General features: G+C 41.5%; 1 protein-coding gene across 1 annotated transcript in view; it reads left to right on the top strand.

Annotated features, from left to right (window-relative positions):
* cbarpb (CACN subunit beta associated regulatory protein b) overlaps positions 1-7,025 on the top strand; it is a 62,669-nt gene extending 55,644 nt beyond the window's left edge. Inside the window, exons 4-9 of the mRNA XM_037674281.1 lie at positions 554-716; positions 1,126-1,297; positions 1,377-1,529; positions 1,616-1,844; positions 2,379-2,565; positions 5,425-7,025. Coding sequence (XP_037530209.1) covers positions 554-716; positions 1,126-1,297; positions 1,377-1,529; positions 1,616-1,844; positions 2,379-2,565; positions 5,425-6,907 — 2,387 coding nt within the window. The 3' untranslated portion in view covers positions 6,908-7,025. The remainder of the gene's footprint in view (positions 1-553; positions 717-1,125; positions 1,298-1,376; positions 1,530-1,615; positions 1,845-2,378; positions 2,566-5,424) is intronic.
* Positions 7,026-14,805: the final 7,780 nt, after the last annotated feature.

The following is a 14,805-nucleotide window of genomic DNA, read 5'->3' as shown; positions in this document are numbered from 1 at the left end:
GTGTGTATATATATATATATATATATATATATATATATATATATATAACAAAAGTAAACTACTACTGGGTATTTACTACTTGTACTACTATTCCTATTTCACAGTTTTTCACGTATCGCAGGGCTTCAGGGTACGGATCCCTCACTATAAACAAGGGACTACTGTAGTCATACCAAGTAGCAGGGCTTAATTTGTAAACCAATTGATGTCAGAGCGCAGATAGCAGGCGGACAGGGTGGTGTCGGGGTTCTTGGGGTCCTCCCACAGAAATTTTTGAATAAATAGATGTGATTTTTTGCATTTTGGTGTATTTTAATGGGTTTTTACACATGGTTGAAAAAAAAAAAAAAAAAAAAATATTTTTTTGCTGACCCCCGAGCACCGGCTCGTGGACCCCCGGAGGTCCGGGGACCACAGTTTGAGGACCACTGGTTTAAAGCGCTCTATCATCTTCTTTGCCTTCCATGTTGTGTCTCTTTTTTTCAATCATCTGTTTGCACCTGAATATTTGTAGCTGGTGTGCTATATCTGCTGTCCCCTTCTATCTGGGTAGAAATCACTATCAGGGTGGATGAGTCAGACTGCCTGTCCGTGACCAGCTCTCACGACCAAGAGACCGAGCGTTTCCTGTCCACCGGCCCCACAGGCCGCCGTGTCTCCTTCAATGAAGCTGCGCTCTTTGATCATGGCAAGAAAACCCAGGAGAAAGGCCGCAGGTCAGACAAACAGCCCAGCACACAAGCAGAAACACACATTTCCAAATGCTTTTTTCTTCTTCTTTGGTTTCAGACCTCACTTTATTTGCTAAATGGTTATGATTTTTTTTTTAAACTGTGTCCCTCTTCTGTGCTGTTGTAGTATAAAGAAAGAATGCATTACACAGGCTGTGGAAACCAATAACCCTCACATATTCTGATTCTTTTGCTGCCACACTTTTCTCCTATAAAACCAAGATTTTAATATGCACATTTGTCCAAATGGGGACTACAGTCAGGATTTAATGTTAAGGTTTAATGTTTTGAAGTCAGATATCTTCTGGCTGTTATGAGCACCCATCATTTAACAAGTGTGCTCGGCCTATGTAACTCTTCCAGTCATGGCTTTTTGCTTACCTGTATACCTCAGGTACACTCTGACAGAAGGTGACTTCCATCACCTGAAGAATGCGCGTCTCACAAACCTCCACATCCCACCTCCGGCACTCAAGATAGTCACCATCCACGAGTGCGACTCGGCCGAAAACACTATCACCATGACGACACGCCCTGTTGCTAAATCAGCACTTTCCATCTTCCAGGTCTTTATTGATAAAAACATACAGTACATTCACACCTAGTGCTTTATAAGATAACTTTTATGTGTGTGCTTCCCTTCAGCCGATGCTCTGCCCTCTGCCACAAACGGCACTGACAAGCTTGAATGTCAATCCTACTTGTGCCCTCCCCGGGGATGCTCTCAACTCCATGGTGGACACCAGCTTCTGTGAAAACCCTGCACTTCCCAGTAGTAAAGAGACAAGCTCCAGCTCTGTAAGTTAACTTCAAACCATCCCTGTCAGAGATGCTTCTACTGCTCATGGCAGGTTTTTTGCATGGCCATGTCTGTCTTCGTTCAGCACGAGATGATGGGAATGAAGCCCTGGGACAGAAGCAGCAGTGCTAGTGTCAAAGAGGGTATGGCCATGGGTGTTCTTGCTGGCAGTAGCACAGGGAGCCCAAAGCCTGTGCTGCAGTTCCTCAATAAACTTCGACGCCACGCTAGTCTGGAGGGGGCCAGTCCCTACTTCAAGATTAAGAAGTGGAAGCTGGACAGCAGCCAGAGAGCCTCCAGTCTGGACACAAGAGGTAATGGAGGGTATAAAGCAAATTTTGGAGCCATTATTTTATGGAAGATGTTTGCCAATACTGCAAGAAAGCCTGGCAAATTTTTACATTTCAGATATAATATGGTAAAGGAAAAAATAAATCATACAGTTGCCATTTTATCTAATATTTTTCCTGCTTATTTGTTTGATTTGTATTTTTGCCAACTTGCTATTATGGTAAACAAAAAATGGTTGGGCAAGAAGCTCAGTAACCAACTGTTTCGACTGAGCTGGATGCACACACACATGCATACAAGACAGATGGCTCAGTGACGCAAAGTTTGATCGTTCCAAACCAGTTTGAGCTCCTGATTTAATCCCCGCTGCTCCACTCATCCTTCATCAACACACTCCTCCCTGTTCTTCCCCATCATTTCTTATTTTGGTTGCACCAAGAGACCCAAAGATCCCAACAACTGACAGGAGCTTTCTGACGAATTAAGTGTCACTGTGCACCTGCTGCCACACCACTTGTCAAACTCACTTCTCTTTCTCTGTGTTCGGTGCGGGCCAGGCTCTCCCAAGAGGAGACAGTTCCAGCGCCAGCGAGCCGCCAGTGAGAGCATGGACCAGGAGGATGACACGCACCACATAGACCTCATCCAGTACATCGCTCGCACCCAGGACGTCACCTACTACCCAAGCCAGCCCACAACACGCCTCCTCTCGCCTCCATCTACACCACCCCCCTCCCTCGGCAGGTATTTTTAATTCCCTTGCCATTCATCCCGTCCACTGCTTTTCTGCCTCGCACCCATTTCTTTATTGAAGCTAGAGAAGGTGTGTTGATGATTTTTAGGAAGCTACAACTCTACAAGTCTCAGTTCTCCCTCACTCGATGAACTTTTAAAAATATTGCTTTAGGTATCAAAGTTCATGCTCAATAATCCAGGTAAAAAATACAACAAAGTTCAGTCAGGTCATCTGGACAATTTCATTTTTTTGTTGAAATGTTTCGTCCTTCATCCAAAGGACTTGTCAGTGGTAGTTTTGAACCACTTTGGCTATGGCTGCCTCAGAGGAGTCGACGGGGGAGAGGGCAGGCCCCAGAAACTATCTTATCACCAGCAAACTGGTTTGCCCACTATGTAAGTGTGCTGCTTGTGGAACTGAGTTTGTTGTGGCTCTTTGGACTGATGAAGTCCTTTGGATGAAAGACGAAACATCTCTACAAAAACATAAACCGTCCAGATGACCTGACTTAACTTTGTTGGACCGCTCTAGGTACAAAAAAAAAAAAAAAGAAAGAAGAAAATTCAAAAAAGAAAGCAATCAAAATATAGAATATGTTTTATGCTTTTCCAGAATATTTTTATAACAACATTTAATTAGCTGAAAACACCATGTTGAGTAATTGTAAAAAATGCCCTTTCACTACTTTCTGATTACTTGTGTAAAGAAATTTCAATAATCATGAAATCTTTTAAATCAAATTTCATGTTTCAAGCAGATGCAGGGAATTTCCCACATTTTTTCCCAGAGTTGTGAGGAGAGTTGGGACCCAACGTTTATATTTAGCCCTCAGAACCATTCCATCGCTGACATAGCTGAACACTCTCATGACGTCCTCAGAAATGTTAATACTACTAGCTTTTATTGTTTGTTGGCAATTATAGCAAAGCAGGTTTGACACTGTTTTAGCTTTGTGAAAACTAAATAACCTTTTTTTAACGACTATTTAAGCTCCTGTGTTAAATTCTAGATAAACACATTAGAGTTTCCTGTGTAAACACTTATGTTTGTGGTGTAATATGATGTCCGTTTCCAGGAAACCAGCCTGAGCAAAGACATTTGATGAGCCTCATGCACATTAGCCCAAGCAATTTTATATTGTGAGCAACGCATTTTCTTTTATTAAAAAGAAAAATGTGTTGCTCACAATATAACATTTGCTGATCCAAAACATCAAGAGATACTCTGGAGCTCATGCAGCTTGGACATTTTTGAAGTGATGTTTTTTCAAATAGTTGTAAAAAGCACAGATGTCTCATTATGTCATAAAATGGGGGATCGCAGACCAGGGCACAATTTGACTGGTTGCTGTAACGGCAGAGCTCTTTCATGCCAGAGACCTGAATCCCCATAAAGGATAAATTTTCCTCTTGTTTTTTAGCAATCCATGGCAAAATGCTGATATACAACTAACATTCACATTGTGCGTAGCAAGTTGGCCATCTGGGCTAAAACATTTGATTGATGTATAGGATGACTGATTGTTTTGGATGGGTGTGCTCTGTTTGCATGTGTTAAAAGCCTACTTTTGAGATTCCTACAGGAGGGTGGCTTGAAACACAGCAGTGAAGGGTACCTATGGGACAGATCTGGTTGGCAGGCCGTAGACTGAGGAAGTCCTCTGGATGAGGGATGAAACATTTCTCACAACAACAAAAAAAAATGGTCCAGATGACACGATTTAACCATTTTTGTTGTGATCTACCTGGATGATGGTTTTTTTTTCAACATTCACATTTGTAAAATGTTCATTGTAGGCCATATTTAATTATTTTCTATATTTTATGTAATTGCGGATATCTTGCACTCCTTATAGTATGATGCCCCTCTAAATGTTTTACTCTTTTCTGTCTGATTTGTAGTCAAGAAAGAGCCCCATTTAAAAACAAAAAAGCTTTATTTTACATCTCCAAAGTTGAACGTTGTCTGTCTGGCTGTCATGAGCAAGCAGCTACTGGTGTTTTGTTGAACTTAACCAACTCAAAGGTGAGAGATCAATGCCATATGTAGTGGAAAGTTTTATTAATTTTAGTTGTTTGTATCTAAAACAACATAATTAGGCCCATATGATCAATAGCTTATTAATGCCTTATTAGTTGAGAGTGACCGCGCATGAAATAAAGGCCAGCCATCTTCATTCAGGCTAGCCGACAGGCTAACGACACAAAGGCATGTTTCATATAATTTTTCAGGTTTAAATAACAACTCTTTCTTAAAATAGGCTGCTGAATCTATAAGTCCACCTGATCAGAGTGTTTAATAATCAGTCCCATCCTTTATTCAATTCTTGGCAGATTGAGACATTCAGCACACTTTCAGCACACATTACCTACATTTAGCATCAAAACATAGTTGATAAAACTGTAATAAACTAAACAAGACTATGAAAAAGTGTAGAATTTTAATATTAGCTAATGTAGTGTTTTTGACACCAGTTTGTTGTTTTGAGAAAGAATTGTTTAAAAAGTTTGAAAACGGCATTAAACAATTCCTTGTTTGGCTAGCCAAAAGGCTAGCATAGATGAAGACCTCTGTCTTTGTTTTCTCCATACTCGGTGCTCTGTGACTGATGTCACACTGATAAGGTACTATTGATAACGTTTTAACATAACATCACTTCAAAAATGGTCAAACTATGAATTTCAGTAATTCAGTAGTTTTGAAGACATGCCATTGCCAGTCATAAAACTCATTCTGTGCTCTGTGAACAAACGTTTCAGATGAATGTGTTGTTTAGGGTCACGCTTGACACTGAAACCAGTGTTGCACTCATCTCATTTTTGATTGCATTTTATCTTGTCTCTCCATCCCCTGTGTGCACACTACAGGGTAGAGGTAGAAGTGATGGTGGAGCCCAGCTGCAGCCATGGTGGACCAGGGGTGATTGGCTTGTCCCCTGATCCCCAAGAAGAGACCCCCTCTCTGGTAAAAAGGGAAGGGGCCAACTCATTGGATCCCCTCCAATCCCAGGATCCTCAGTCACTTTATAGAGACATCTGGATGCTACGTGCAACACTTGAACAGTACGCAGCCTCTGACCAGAGCAGCAACAATGACAGAATCTCTGTCTGCAGTGATGCTGACAGCGTGTGTTCGCTGGGAGGACGCACAGAGACAGAAAGAGGAGGGCTTCCCAGCTTTCCATCCCAGGATTTAGGAGATGAGGCAGATGGTGGAGAGGATGACAAGGACCTCTTTGTGCAAATGGAAGATAAGTCGGGCGTAAGGGAGTCAAGAAAGAAAAAACATGGAAGCACAGAGTCAGATCATAGAGGGAGTGATGGAGAATCAGGGACTCGTAAACTCTTGCAGATGGACAGTGGCTATGCGTCAATAGAAGCTCCATCTCGAGGTTCAGAAGACCTGCGATTATTTGGGAGCAGCAGTGTCACTGGAAGCCCCAAAGACAGAACTGCCCATGAGAAAAGGCATCATTTCACAAATGCAGGGAGAACAGGCACAGTCGGTGAGAGTTTTGAGTCTCATCTTGTTGAGGAGCCTGAAGATGAGATGTTGCTAGGTGCCAGTGGAGGGGGTTCCTTCGAAGCAGGTGCTAGTTCACTGAGCTGGTTGCCTTATGGTCAGATGCTCATGCCTCGTGAGGCTGTACAGCCTCCACCTCAGCCACTAACCCTGCACCGGCGGGACTACAGCATAGATGAGAAGACAGATGCTCTCTTCCATGAGTTTCTTCGTCATGACCCTCAGTTTGATCAGCAGGAGTCACAGAGAAAGCATCGGTCTCGAATCCACCTGCGCAAGCAGTGGCAGCGCCACAAACAGTGGAGTGACCCTGGAGTCAGGCATTTCCAGTCCTCCTTTGAGAGACAGCGTACCCCACTGAGGAGGGGGGATAGTGTAAACTACCCTTTGGACACGAGCTATCACAGTACTCTGCCCCGTATTGTTAGCGCTCCTGATGAGGAGGCCAGCGACGGGCCCAGCAGCACTCCTGATACGCCAAAAGTTGAACCATCCACTTTGGACACTGGAAGAAATTACAAAACGCTTAGTGCTGCTGAGACGGACTCTGAGGACCACACATCCTCTTGTCTTCCACTTCAGCCTTCCATCTCCGAAAAAGATGGTGGGCCGGTTGACCACCCTCTCGAACCGGATGAACGCTCGCCCCCTCAGTTGCCCAATTCCTCAAGCTACGGCCCACAAACTATCACAGCAGAGCTAACAGACAAACTGATTGCCAACCTGGATGAGAGGCTGTACACGGGCCTTCGCCAGACCAAGGACACAACCACTGAGTGTGTGACGGTGATGGCCACTCATGTCTCTCCAGACCACAGCCCAGTGTAGCAGGGCTACGGTGATCAGCTTTAACAGCCTCAGTTAGGTTTTAGCTTCTTTGTATTTTTTTATGTACAGCTTCTTTAGACACATACGGAATATGTTCAAATAGGTCTAAAATCAACCAAACCAGATAATGTTATAAGTAAATGATCCAAATAACACTATTATCCATACAAATACACTTATAAGGTAAAACAAAGTTACCACAATTAAATATAAAAAAAATGTGGTTTTATTAATAACCATATCTCATTCCTGTACCCAGTTTTTGTCTCCACTGCCATCTTTTGAGTCTCTGCTAATAAGTAAAGCTGGGGGAAGGTTCGACCTCTGCTCTCACTGATCCACTGTGAAACCAGGTGCTATTAGACACATGGACATCTACTGAACTGAACATAACACTTAGCTGCCAAGCTTGTGATCTTAATGTTTTTGATCATTTGTTTCATTACTTTTATGAGCATAGGCATTTACAGTAGTTTGGTGGTCAGTGATGCAGTTTTGTAACCCTGAGGTTACTGGATGAGCTGAAGAAGAATTTGAAGGATTTCAACCTTGTATCTCAGATTTATTTATTTGTTTAATGGGCAGTAATGTATATTTTTGTATGTCTTCACTGCTTTAAATGACAATGAAAACTGAGCTGCAGCAGGCTTAAAGAGATAGTTCAGATGTTTTAACATTTTGTTGAAAGGTTAAGAACACACAACACATCCTCAGGTCTTGTATTAGTCTGGAGAAATGGAGGTTTTCTGATCAGACTGACGAGCTAGTGGCTAGTCTGAAGAGGGCCAAAATCAAAGTAGATTGTTGCAATGCTAAAACCAACTCCAAGTTCAAAAATCTAAGAGCAATTAATTCAAATGCTAAATATTTACCATGCCAGCAGTTTTGTATTACATGATTATTTCTGCATAAATACTGTGGTATTCCTGCTGGGAGTGCCCCATACTGCATAGAAAGTGCTACAGCTAGCTGCTGCTGTCTTTATTTTCACTTGCAAACAATTATAGAAAACTTGAATCCACTTTAGTCTTGGTCTCTGTTAAACTAAACTTTAGTTTATCAATCTGTTTTAGAATTCAACTTTATTTCTCCAAACTGACGTCACTCAAAGAGCTATCTACAACAGGTAAGAAATTACCATTCACAAATGTTCCACATTTGAAAAGAAATCTGAACTATAATATTGAAAGGGAACAGGTCAGGCATCACCACACAGAAAACTTGAAACCACTTATGTCTCGACATTTTATTTCAAGTCCAACGGCTCAGTCACAAATAAATCAGTGCTTTACTACTAAGCTTTGGGCATCACTAACCCAACCTGCCAGTTCTAAAGGAAGCTGACCGTTTGGTTTCCAGGTTTACAGCCATAAAAATGGCAGTTGTATTGAAGCTACTTGACATGATGGATATTTGCAGAATATTAAATCTATAAAATAGACATATTTTTTAATCACACATGAGTCTTACAGAACATGTGTTACCTTTCTGCACATGTTCTCAATATTCCTTTTGCTTTTATTAATGCACAGAAGAACATCAAAAACCACATCGATTGCTATCTTCTTTAAAAACAATATTTTATTTAGGTCTGCTTTGTTATTACTCCTATTTTGCATCTTTCTATGTGGTTACATCCAACCTGAGCAACTGCTTCAATAAAGTCACATCATCATAACGCTGTATGTCTTGGGGGCTAGAGAGTGGAACGTTACAGTGTGCTGTTAATCTGTCTTTATATCCCAAGCAGCAACAGCAGCAGCAGGCTGATCGTAAACTGGTTTTTGACCGTGAAATCTCTCTCAGGTGGGCTGTAAAGCTCTCCTTTTCTCCCATGTGCAGCAAGAGGACTTACTGCAGAAGATGGGGCTGAATATTAATCATAAAAAGAGAAGGGAAGTCCTCCTCATTTCCCCCTCATCTCCTTGTTCTCAGTCTTTGAAGCTGTTGCCGTGCAGTAAATTTAAATCACTGTTAGTCTGAATGAATAATAAAGATGATGATTCCACTGCCCTGCCTACTCAAATTAGATCTTTCTCATCTCGTGGGCAGAAGTTCCTCATCTGACTGAGATGAAAGGTGGTGAAAACAAATGAAGACCTGTGAGTCTTTTCATTGATGCCACGTACATGTAAACTTTTTTATGCCATCATAGGATGCATGAGGTGACTAGTTGGCAATGTGAAGAGAAATACGATCTATTATCCACCTCCCTAATGTAATGGGAAGAGGAAGATGGCTGCATTTGGCACCAATCAAAAGCCAAAACGGCAAATAAAATGGCTTCAATGAGCGCAAACTGTATGTAAAAATATCAAAGCTTGCTGTGTATACAAGCACAATGCCACATGAGGTAGACTAAATCAATGGTCTTCATTAGATTTAGATAGAAACTGTCAAAAATGGGGACATTGTGGTTAAGTGGTGTTTGTATACAAACCAGTAGCCTGTCAAATGGTGCATAGCCATATGTAGGTGTGCATGAGAGTTAACATTCTAGCACAAAATCTTTTATCTTATGGGGTTGAACTGATCATGTCCATAGTTTATCCTTGGCTCAAGTCAGAAATGACTAGAGTTTTCTGTATTTTAGGAAATCACTTTAAAGGCTCAGAGGATGTAACCGATGATATTTTGTGATATTAATCTCATAAAGACGTGCAACTATATCTGTATTCTTTGCTTGTTTGTAAACTGCATCATTTCCCTGAAAAAGATTATACGCTTTCTTAGAAACTTTGCTTTTGTTGATTCAAAGCTTGAGGGACCAAATTGTTTGAAGAAGAAAAAAAAGTGTTATTTTAGGCTTGTTTTACAATCTGTGAATAAATGAATGAAGCGAAAGTGGTTCCAGCGTGTTTCTTTCTTTCTTTGTTTTTGCTAACCGCGTAGACGACTGTCACTCAGTCTGTTTGCCTCCTTCCAGTTGAAGCAACATCAACACTTCACATCTTGTCATGTGTACGTGGAGTAAACTAATAGCGTGCCTTCAGCTTGCCAATGCTGTATCGACCAATCACATCTCGTCACATGTACATGTACAATTGCGTGCCTAACAGACACTTTGAGACACGTCCATAACTGACAGGAACAAGAGTGTGAATTTTGTTGGTGGGCTTAAAGTTGGCGAAACCTAATTTAGCTGAAGATAATTCCGTTATCGGTTTCTAAAGTTAGCGAAAATTCTAATCTGCTAAACAAAAAAAAACATGTTCTGCTATTAGTGGATTAGCAGAACTGTGCCTGTCTCTCTAGTCAGTGTTGCTGTAATAGCCTAGCCATCTTACAAGCTCTTACACCCAGAGCCTTTAACAGCTCCTCTCTGAACTTCTCACAATATTCTTCTTTTTTCAGCTTCCACCATTTGGTCTTCTTCTCTGATTTTACTCTTTTTCTCTTCTTCACAACAACAGTCATTCTACACACAAACATCTGATGCTCTCTGGCCACGCTCTCCCCTGTCACAACCTTACAGTCCCCGATCTCACTCAGGTTTCCTCTTCTACACAGAATGTAGTCGGCCTACAAACTCTTTCCTCCACTCTTATAGGTCACTCAATGTTCCTCCCACTTTTGGAAATAGATGTTGACTACAGCCATTTCCATTCTCTTGGCAAAATCCACCACCATCTGTCCTTCCTGGATCCTTTTCTTGACACCAAACCTACCCATCTCTTCCTAATCCACTCTGTTTCCTTCACCAACATGTCCCTTCAGGTCTGCTCCAATCACCAGTCTCTCCTCCCTGGGAATACTGTCTATCACTTCATCCAGATCCTTCCAGAGTTTATCTTGGTCCTCTACATCACATCCAACCTGTGGAGTATACCGATAACATTCAACATCAGACCTTCTACTGCACCTTCAGACACATCACCCTATCTGACACTCTTTTCCGCTCTACTGTTTTTTGCAAACTCCTCCTTTGGACTAGTCCTACTCCATTCTTCTTTCTATTCACACCATGGTAAAGCAGTTTAAACCATGACCATATGCTGTGAGCCTTACTACCCTTCCACTTGGCCTTTGCACTTTCCTTCTCTGCATCATGTCAGCCAGCTCTCTACCTCTGCCTGTTATTATGCCTATGTTTAGAGTTGCTACTCTCAGTTCTACACTCTTGATTTTCCTCCTCTCCCCTTGTCTCCAGGCAAGTTTCTTTTCTTGTGGTCTTCTACTAACAGAAGCACAATTTTTGCCAACACCCTGTCTGTCAGCAACACTGGTGGTAGTTGTTAACCCAGGTCTCCTCCGATTTCGTATGGTGTTGTTTGAATGAACTCGCATGTTAGTGTTTTGAGGCAGATGCCATTCCTGATGCAACCTTTAATGTTTACCAAGGTTTGGGACTGGCAGAAGAAATGCGTGGGCTTTTGTTCCCTGGTGGCTGGTTTAAATGTTGCAGACAATATTTAAGCAAAAAAGTATTCATTCAAATGAATGAACAGAATGTATTAAATACAAATAAATCAAAAGATAATAAATTAATACTTAGAGCACTTATAGAGCCAAATGAGACAAACAACCATTCACTCTCTCACTCACACCTAGGGTCAATATCAGAGTTACCAATCAGCCTAACATGCATGTTTTTGGTCTGTGGGAAAAAAAACAGCGTACCCAGAGAAAACCCACGCATGCACGGAGAGAACATGCAAACTCCACCTAGAAAGGTCCCCGGTCAGGATTTGACCTTCTCGCTGAGAGGCAACAGCTCTACCAGTTGTGCCACCATGCTAGCAATGAAAATAAAAAATAAAAATGCCATTAAATAAATTCTCACACCAACAGAACCTTCTCATCTGCAAATGTTGTGACAGTTCCCATCAATAACTTTTACTGTTTTCTGTAATATAATCTATGACTGAGAAATTGAATAGAAAAAAGAATGTTACTTGTTGATGGAAATGTTGATGCATGTTACACTGCAGAACCAATATCTTCGGATAAATTTGAACCATGTTACCATAAACCATTAGGTTACAGTTGTTACAAAAGATATACGTATAGCATAGTTCAAATCTGATCATTTGTGTGACAAATTACAGCAACACCCCCCACCCACACCCCAATATGTGTGCCCCTGTTAACTTTTAGTGAATAATTCAGCACATTTGAAATTTCTTTCCCCACATGTAAAAATTGACGACTAAGGCAAAAATTATACAATTAGAAGAGGCCCAGACAGAGCATAAAAAATGGTTCATACTGTAAATTAGTAGTTTGGACATGATTAAAAAAAGGATTGAAGCTGTTAAAAATAAAGCTCCTCACAACTGCCACCCCAGCAGTCATACCCATCAGAGGTTTGATAAACTGCATAGCTGTTGTTGGCTGTGATGGATTAGACCACAAAAATGTCCTGAATAAGTAATAAATGGAGACTAAAAGACATCATCAGCATTCAATTCAATTCAGTTTATTTATAAAGTGCCAAGTCACAACAGAAGTCATTAGGGCACTGTACAGAAACATTCATATATACAGTATAAAAGTAAGTTAATAACATTATTTATCTGAGGAGCCAGCAGACTGCTTTGAGTCTTAACTTTGTCGCAGACAACATTGTGTTGTTTCAATTCAGTTCAATTCAAAAGTACTTTATTGATCCAAAGGGAAATTAAGTGTTGTCGTAGCTCATCATCCTGGTTACATTCAAGAGTTGTTATAGATGCTGATAGCTGTTGGCAGGAAGGATCTCCTGCAGCAAATCTGAAGAATCTGGCTACAGATACCGATCCGTCCACCCAGCTTGCTGTCAGATCCAGCGGGCCTCTCGGTCCTCCTGGGCAGCAGGATTGCCTGAATGTCGGGCAGAATTCCTCCCTGAGCGATGGTCACTACTCCCAGCAGTCTGCCGAGCTCCTTGTCTCACGGAAAGATAGCTGAAGGTGCTGGGGGATGATCCCGGTATGAGCCAAGTTTCTCACTAGCTCAAGGATCTTGGCTGTCAGGAACACGAGCACTACCGACAGGTTAATGGGAATTCAGTCACGGCGCCTCCTTTTCAACTCATTTGGGAGTTGGGGCTGTAGATGAGACATGTGAGCTTATGAGATGTTAATCAGCTGCTCCTGGTTGTTAAAAAAAACACCTTGTTGTCATGGTTGCGTGTCATAACAAATGCCAAAAAGTTAAAAGTTTTCAGTAAAACTCCTACCAGCTACACAGCATCCGATACCAGAGGAAACAATCATCCGAAAAAAGTGATCCATATCCAGAAAAAAGAGGAATTAAAGTTTTCAAAATCAATAACTCATGGTGAATGTAACAGAGCTGGTCCAACATGCTGCCACCCCGAGCGGCGCAACTCTAGAACACTATATATATACACACACATGCACATATATATATACACATTATGTGTATATATATATATATATATATATATATATATATATATGTATATATATATATATATATACATATATACAGTGTGTTATCAATTTCAAGAGGTTATAATTTATCATTATAAAATCAATTAAACTGGAAAGAAAATGCAACAAAGCAATAAAAATTGTGAACACAAATTCAGACATACAAAAAGTCTATTTCTCTGCTATGGGCTGCAGACACTCATTTAGTATGTTTCTCTAAGAAAAACACAACTGTTATAATAAAAAAAGTGTTGTCCTCTGTCAAAAACTGTTGATGCATCACTATGTGGTTGATACTGACGAGCTGGTGGATGCTTATGTCATTATTTTGCATAATTTTGAGGCCTACCTCTGACATTCATCACTTTTCATTCATGAAACTATATGCATATGGATATATTTAACCAATCAGTGTGTTTTATTCTGACAAAGAAAAAGATAAAGATTTTTTGCATGATTATCGTGCCCCAACTTTCATCTTAACAAACCATGTGTTGTTTTTTTTTGTAAGGAATATCTTTCACATAAATCAAAGGCTTATCTCCTCAGCAGCAGTGCAGCTGCCGTGCCACACGGTGATGCAGAGAATGCTCTCCACCACGCAGCGATAGAAGCTCCTCAGGACAGAACTCCCAAGTCCAGCTCTCTGCATCGTCCTGAGGAAGTAGAGATGCTGGTGGGCCTTCTTGACCAGTCAGGAAGTGTTGGCTGTCCAGGTGAGGTCACTGGATGTATGCACCCCCAGATACATGTAGCAGGAGACCACTTCCACAGCTGCTCCTCCAATGGGGGATGAAGAGGATCCTTTTCACTTCTGAAATCCAACACCATCTCCTTGGTCTTCTTTACATTGATGTAGATATTATTGTCTCTGCACCACTGCACCAGGTGTTCCACCCCTCTTTGTATTTGGACTCATCATTGTTCGTGATGCGTCCCACTACTGCTGTGTCGTCCGCAAACGTCACTATATGGCAGCTGGGTTGTCCAGCTGAGCAGTCATATGTCAGCAGAGTGAACAACAGGGGGCTCAGCACGCAGCCCTGGGGCAAGCCGGTGTTGAGTGTGATGGAGGCGGAGATGATGTTGTGGATCCTGACAGTCTGAGGTCTGTTGGCCCGAAAGTCCAGAATCCAGTAACCCAGTGTGGGACTCAGTCCAAGAATGGAGAGCTTCTGCACCAGGATCTGTGAGATGATGGTGTTGAAGGCCGAGGAGAAATCCAGAAAGAGCAGACGGATGTAAGAATTTCTGCTCTCCAGGTGGGTGAGGGCTATGTGGACCACTGATGAGATGGCGTAAGGTAGCAGTCTTAAGGTAGCAGTCTTAAGGTAGCAGTATTAAGGTAGCAGTATTAAGGTAGCAGTCTTAAGGTAGCAGTCTTAAGGTAGCAGTATTAAGGTAGCAGTATTAAGGTAGCAGTCTTAAGGTAGCAGTATTAAGGTAGCAGTCTTAAGGTAGCAGTCTTAAGGTAGCAGTCTTAAGGTAGCAGTCTTAAGGTAGCAGTCTTAAGGTAGCAGT

The sequence above is a fragment of the Nematolebias whitei genome, chromosome 3 (assembly GCF_014905685.2).
Source record: "Nematolebias whitei isolate Nwh7 chromosome 3, NemWhi1, whole genome shotgun sequence".
Lineage (NCBI taxonomy): Eukaryota > Metazoa > Chordata > Actinopteri > Cyprinodontiformes > Rivulidae > Nematolebias > Nematolebias whitei.
Note: the sequence above shows the minus strand (reverse complement) of the source record. Positions and strands in the feature narration are given on the sequence as shown.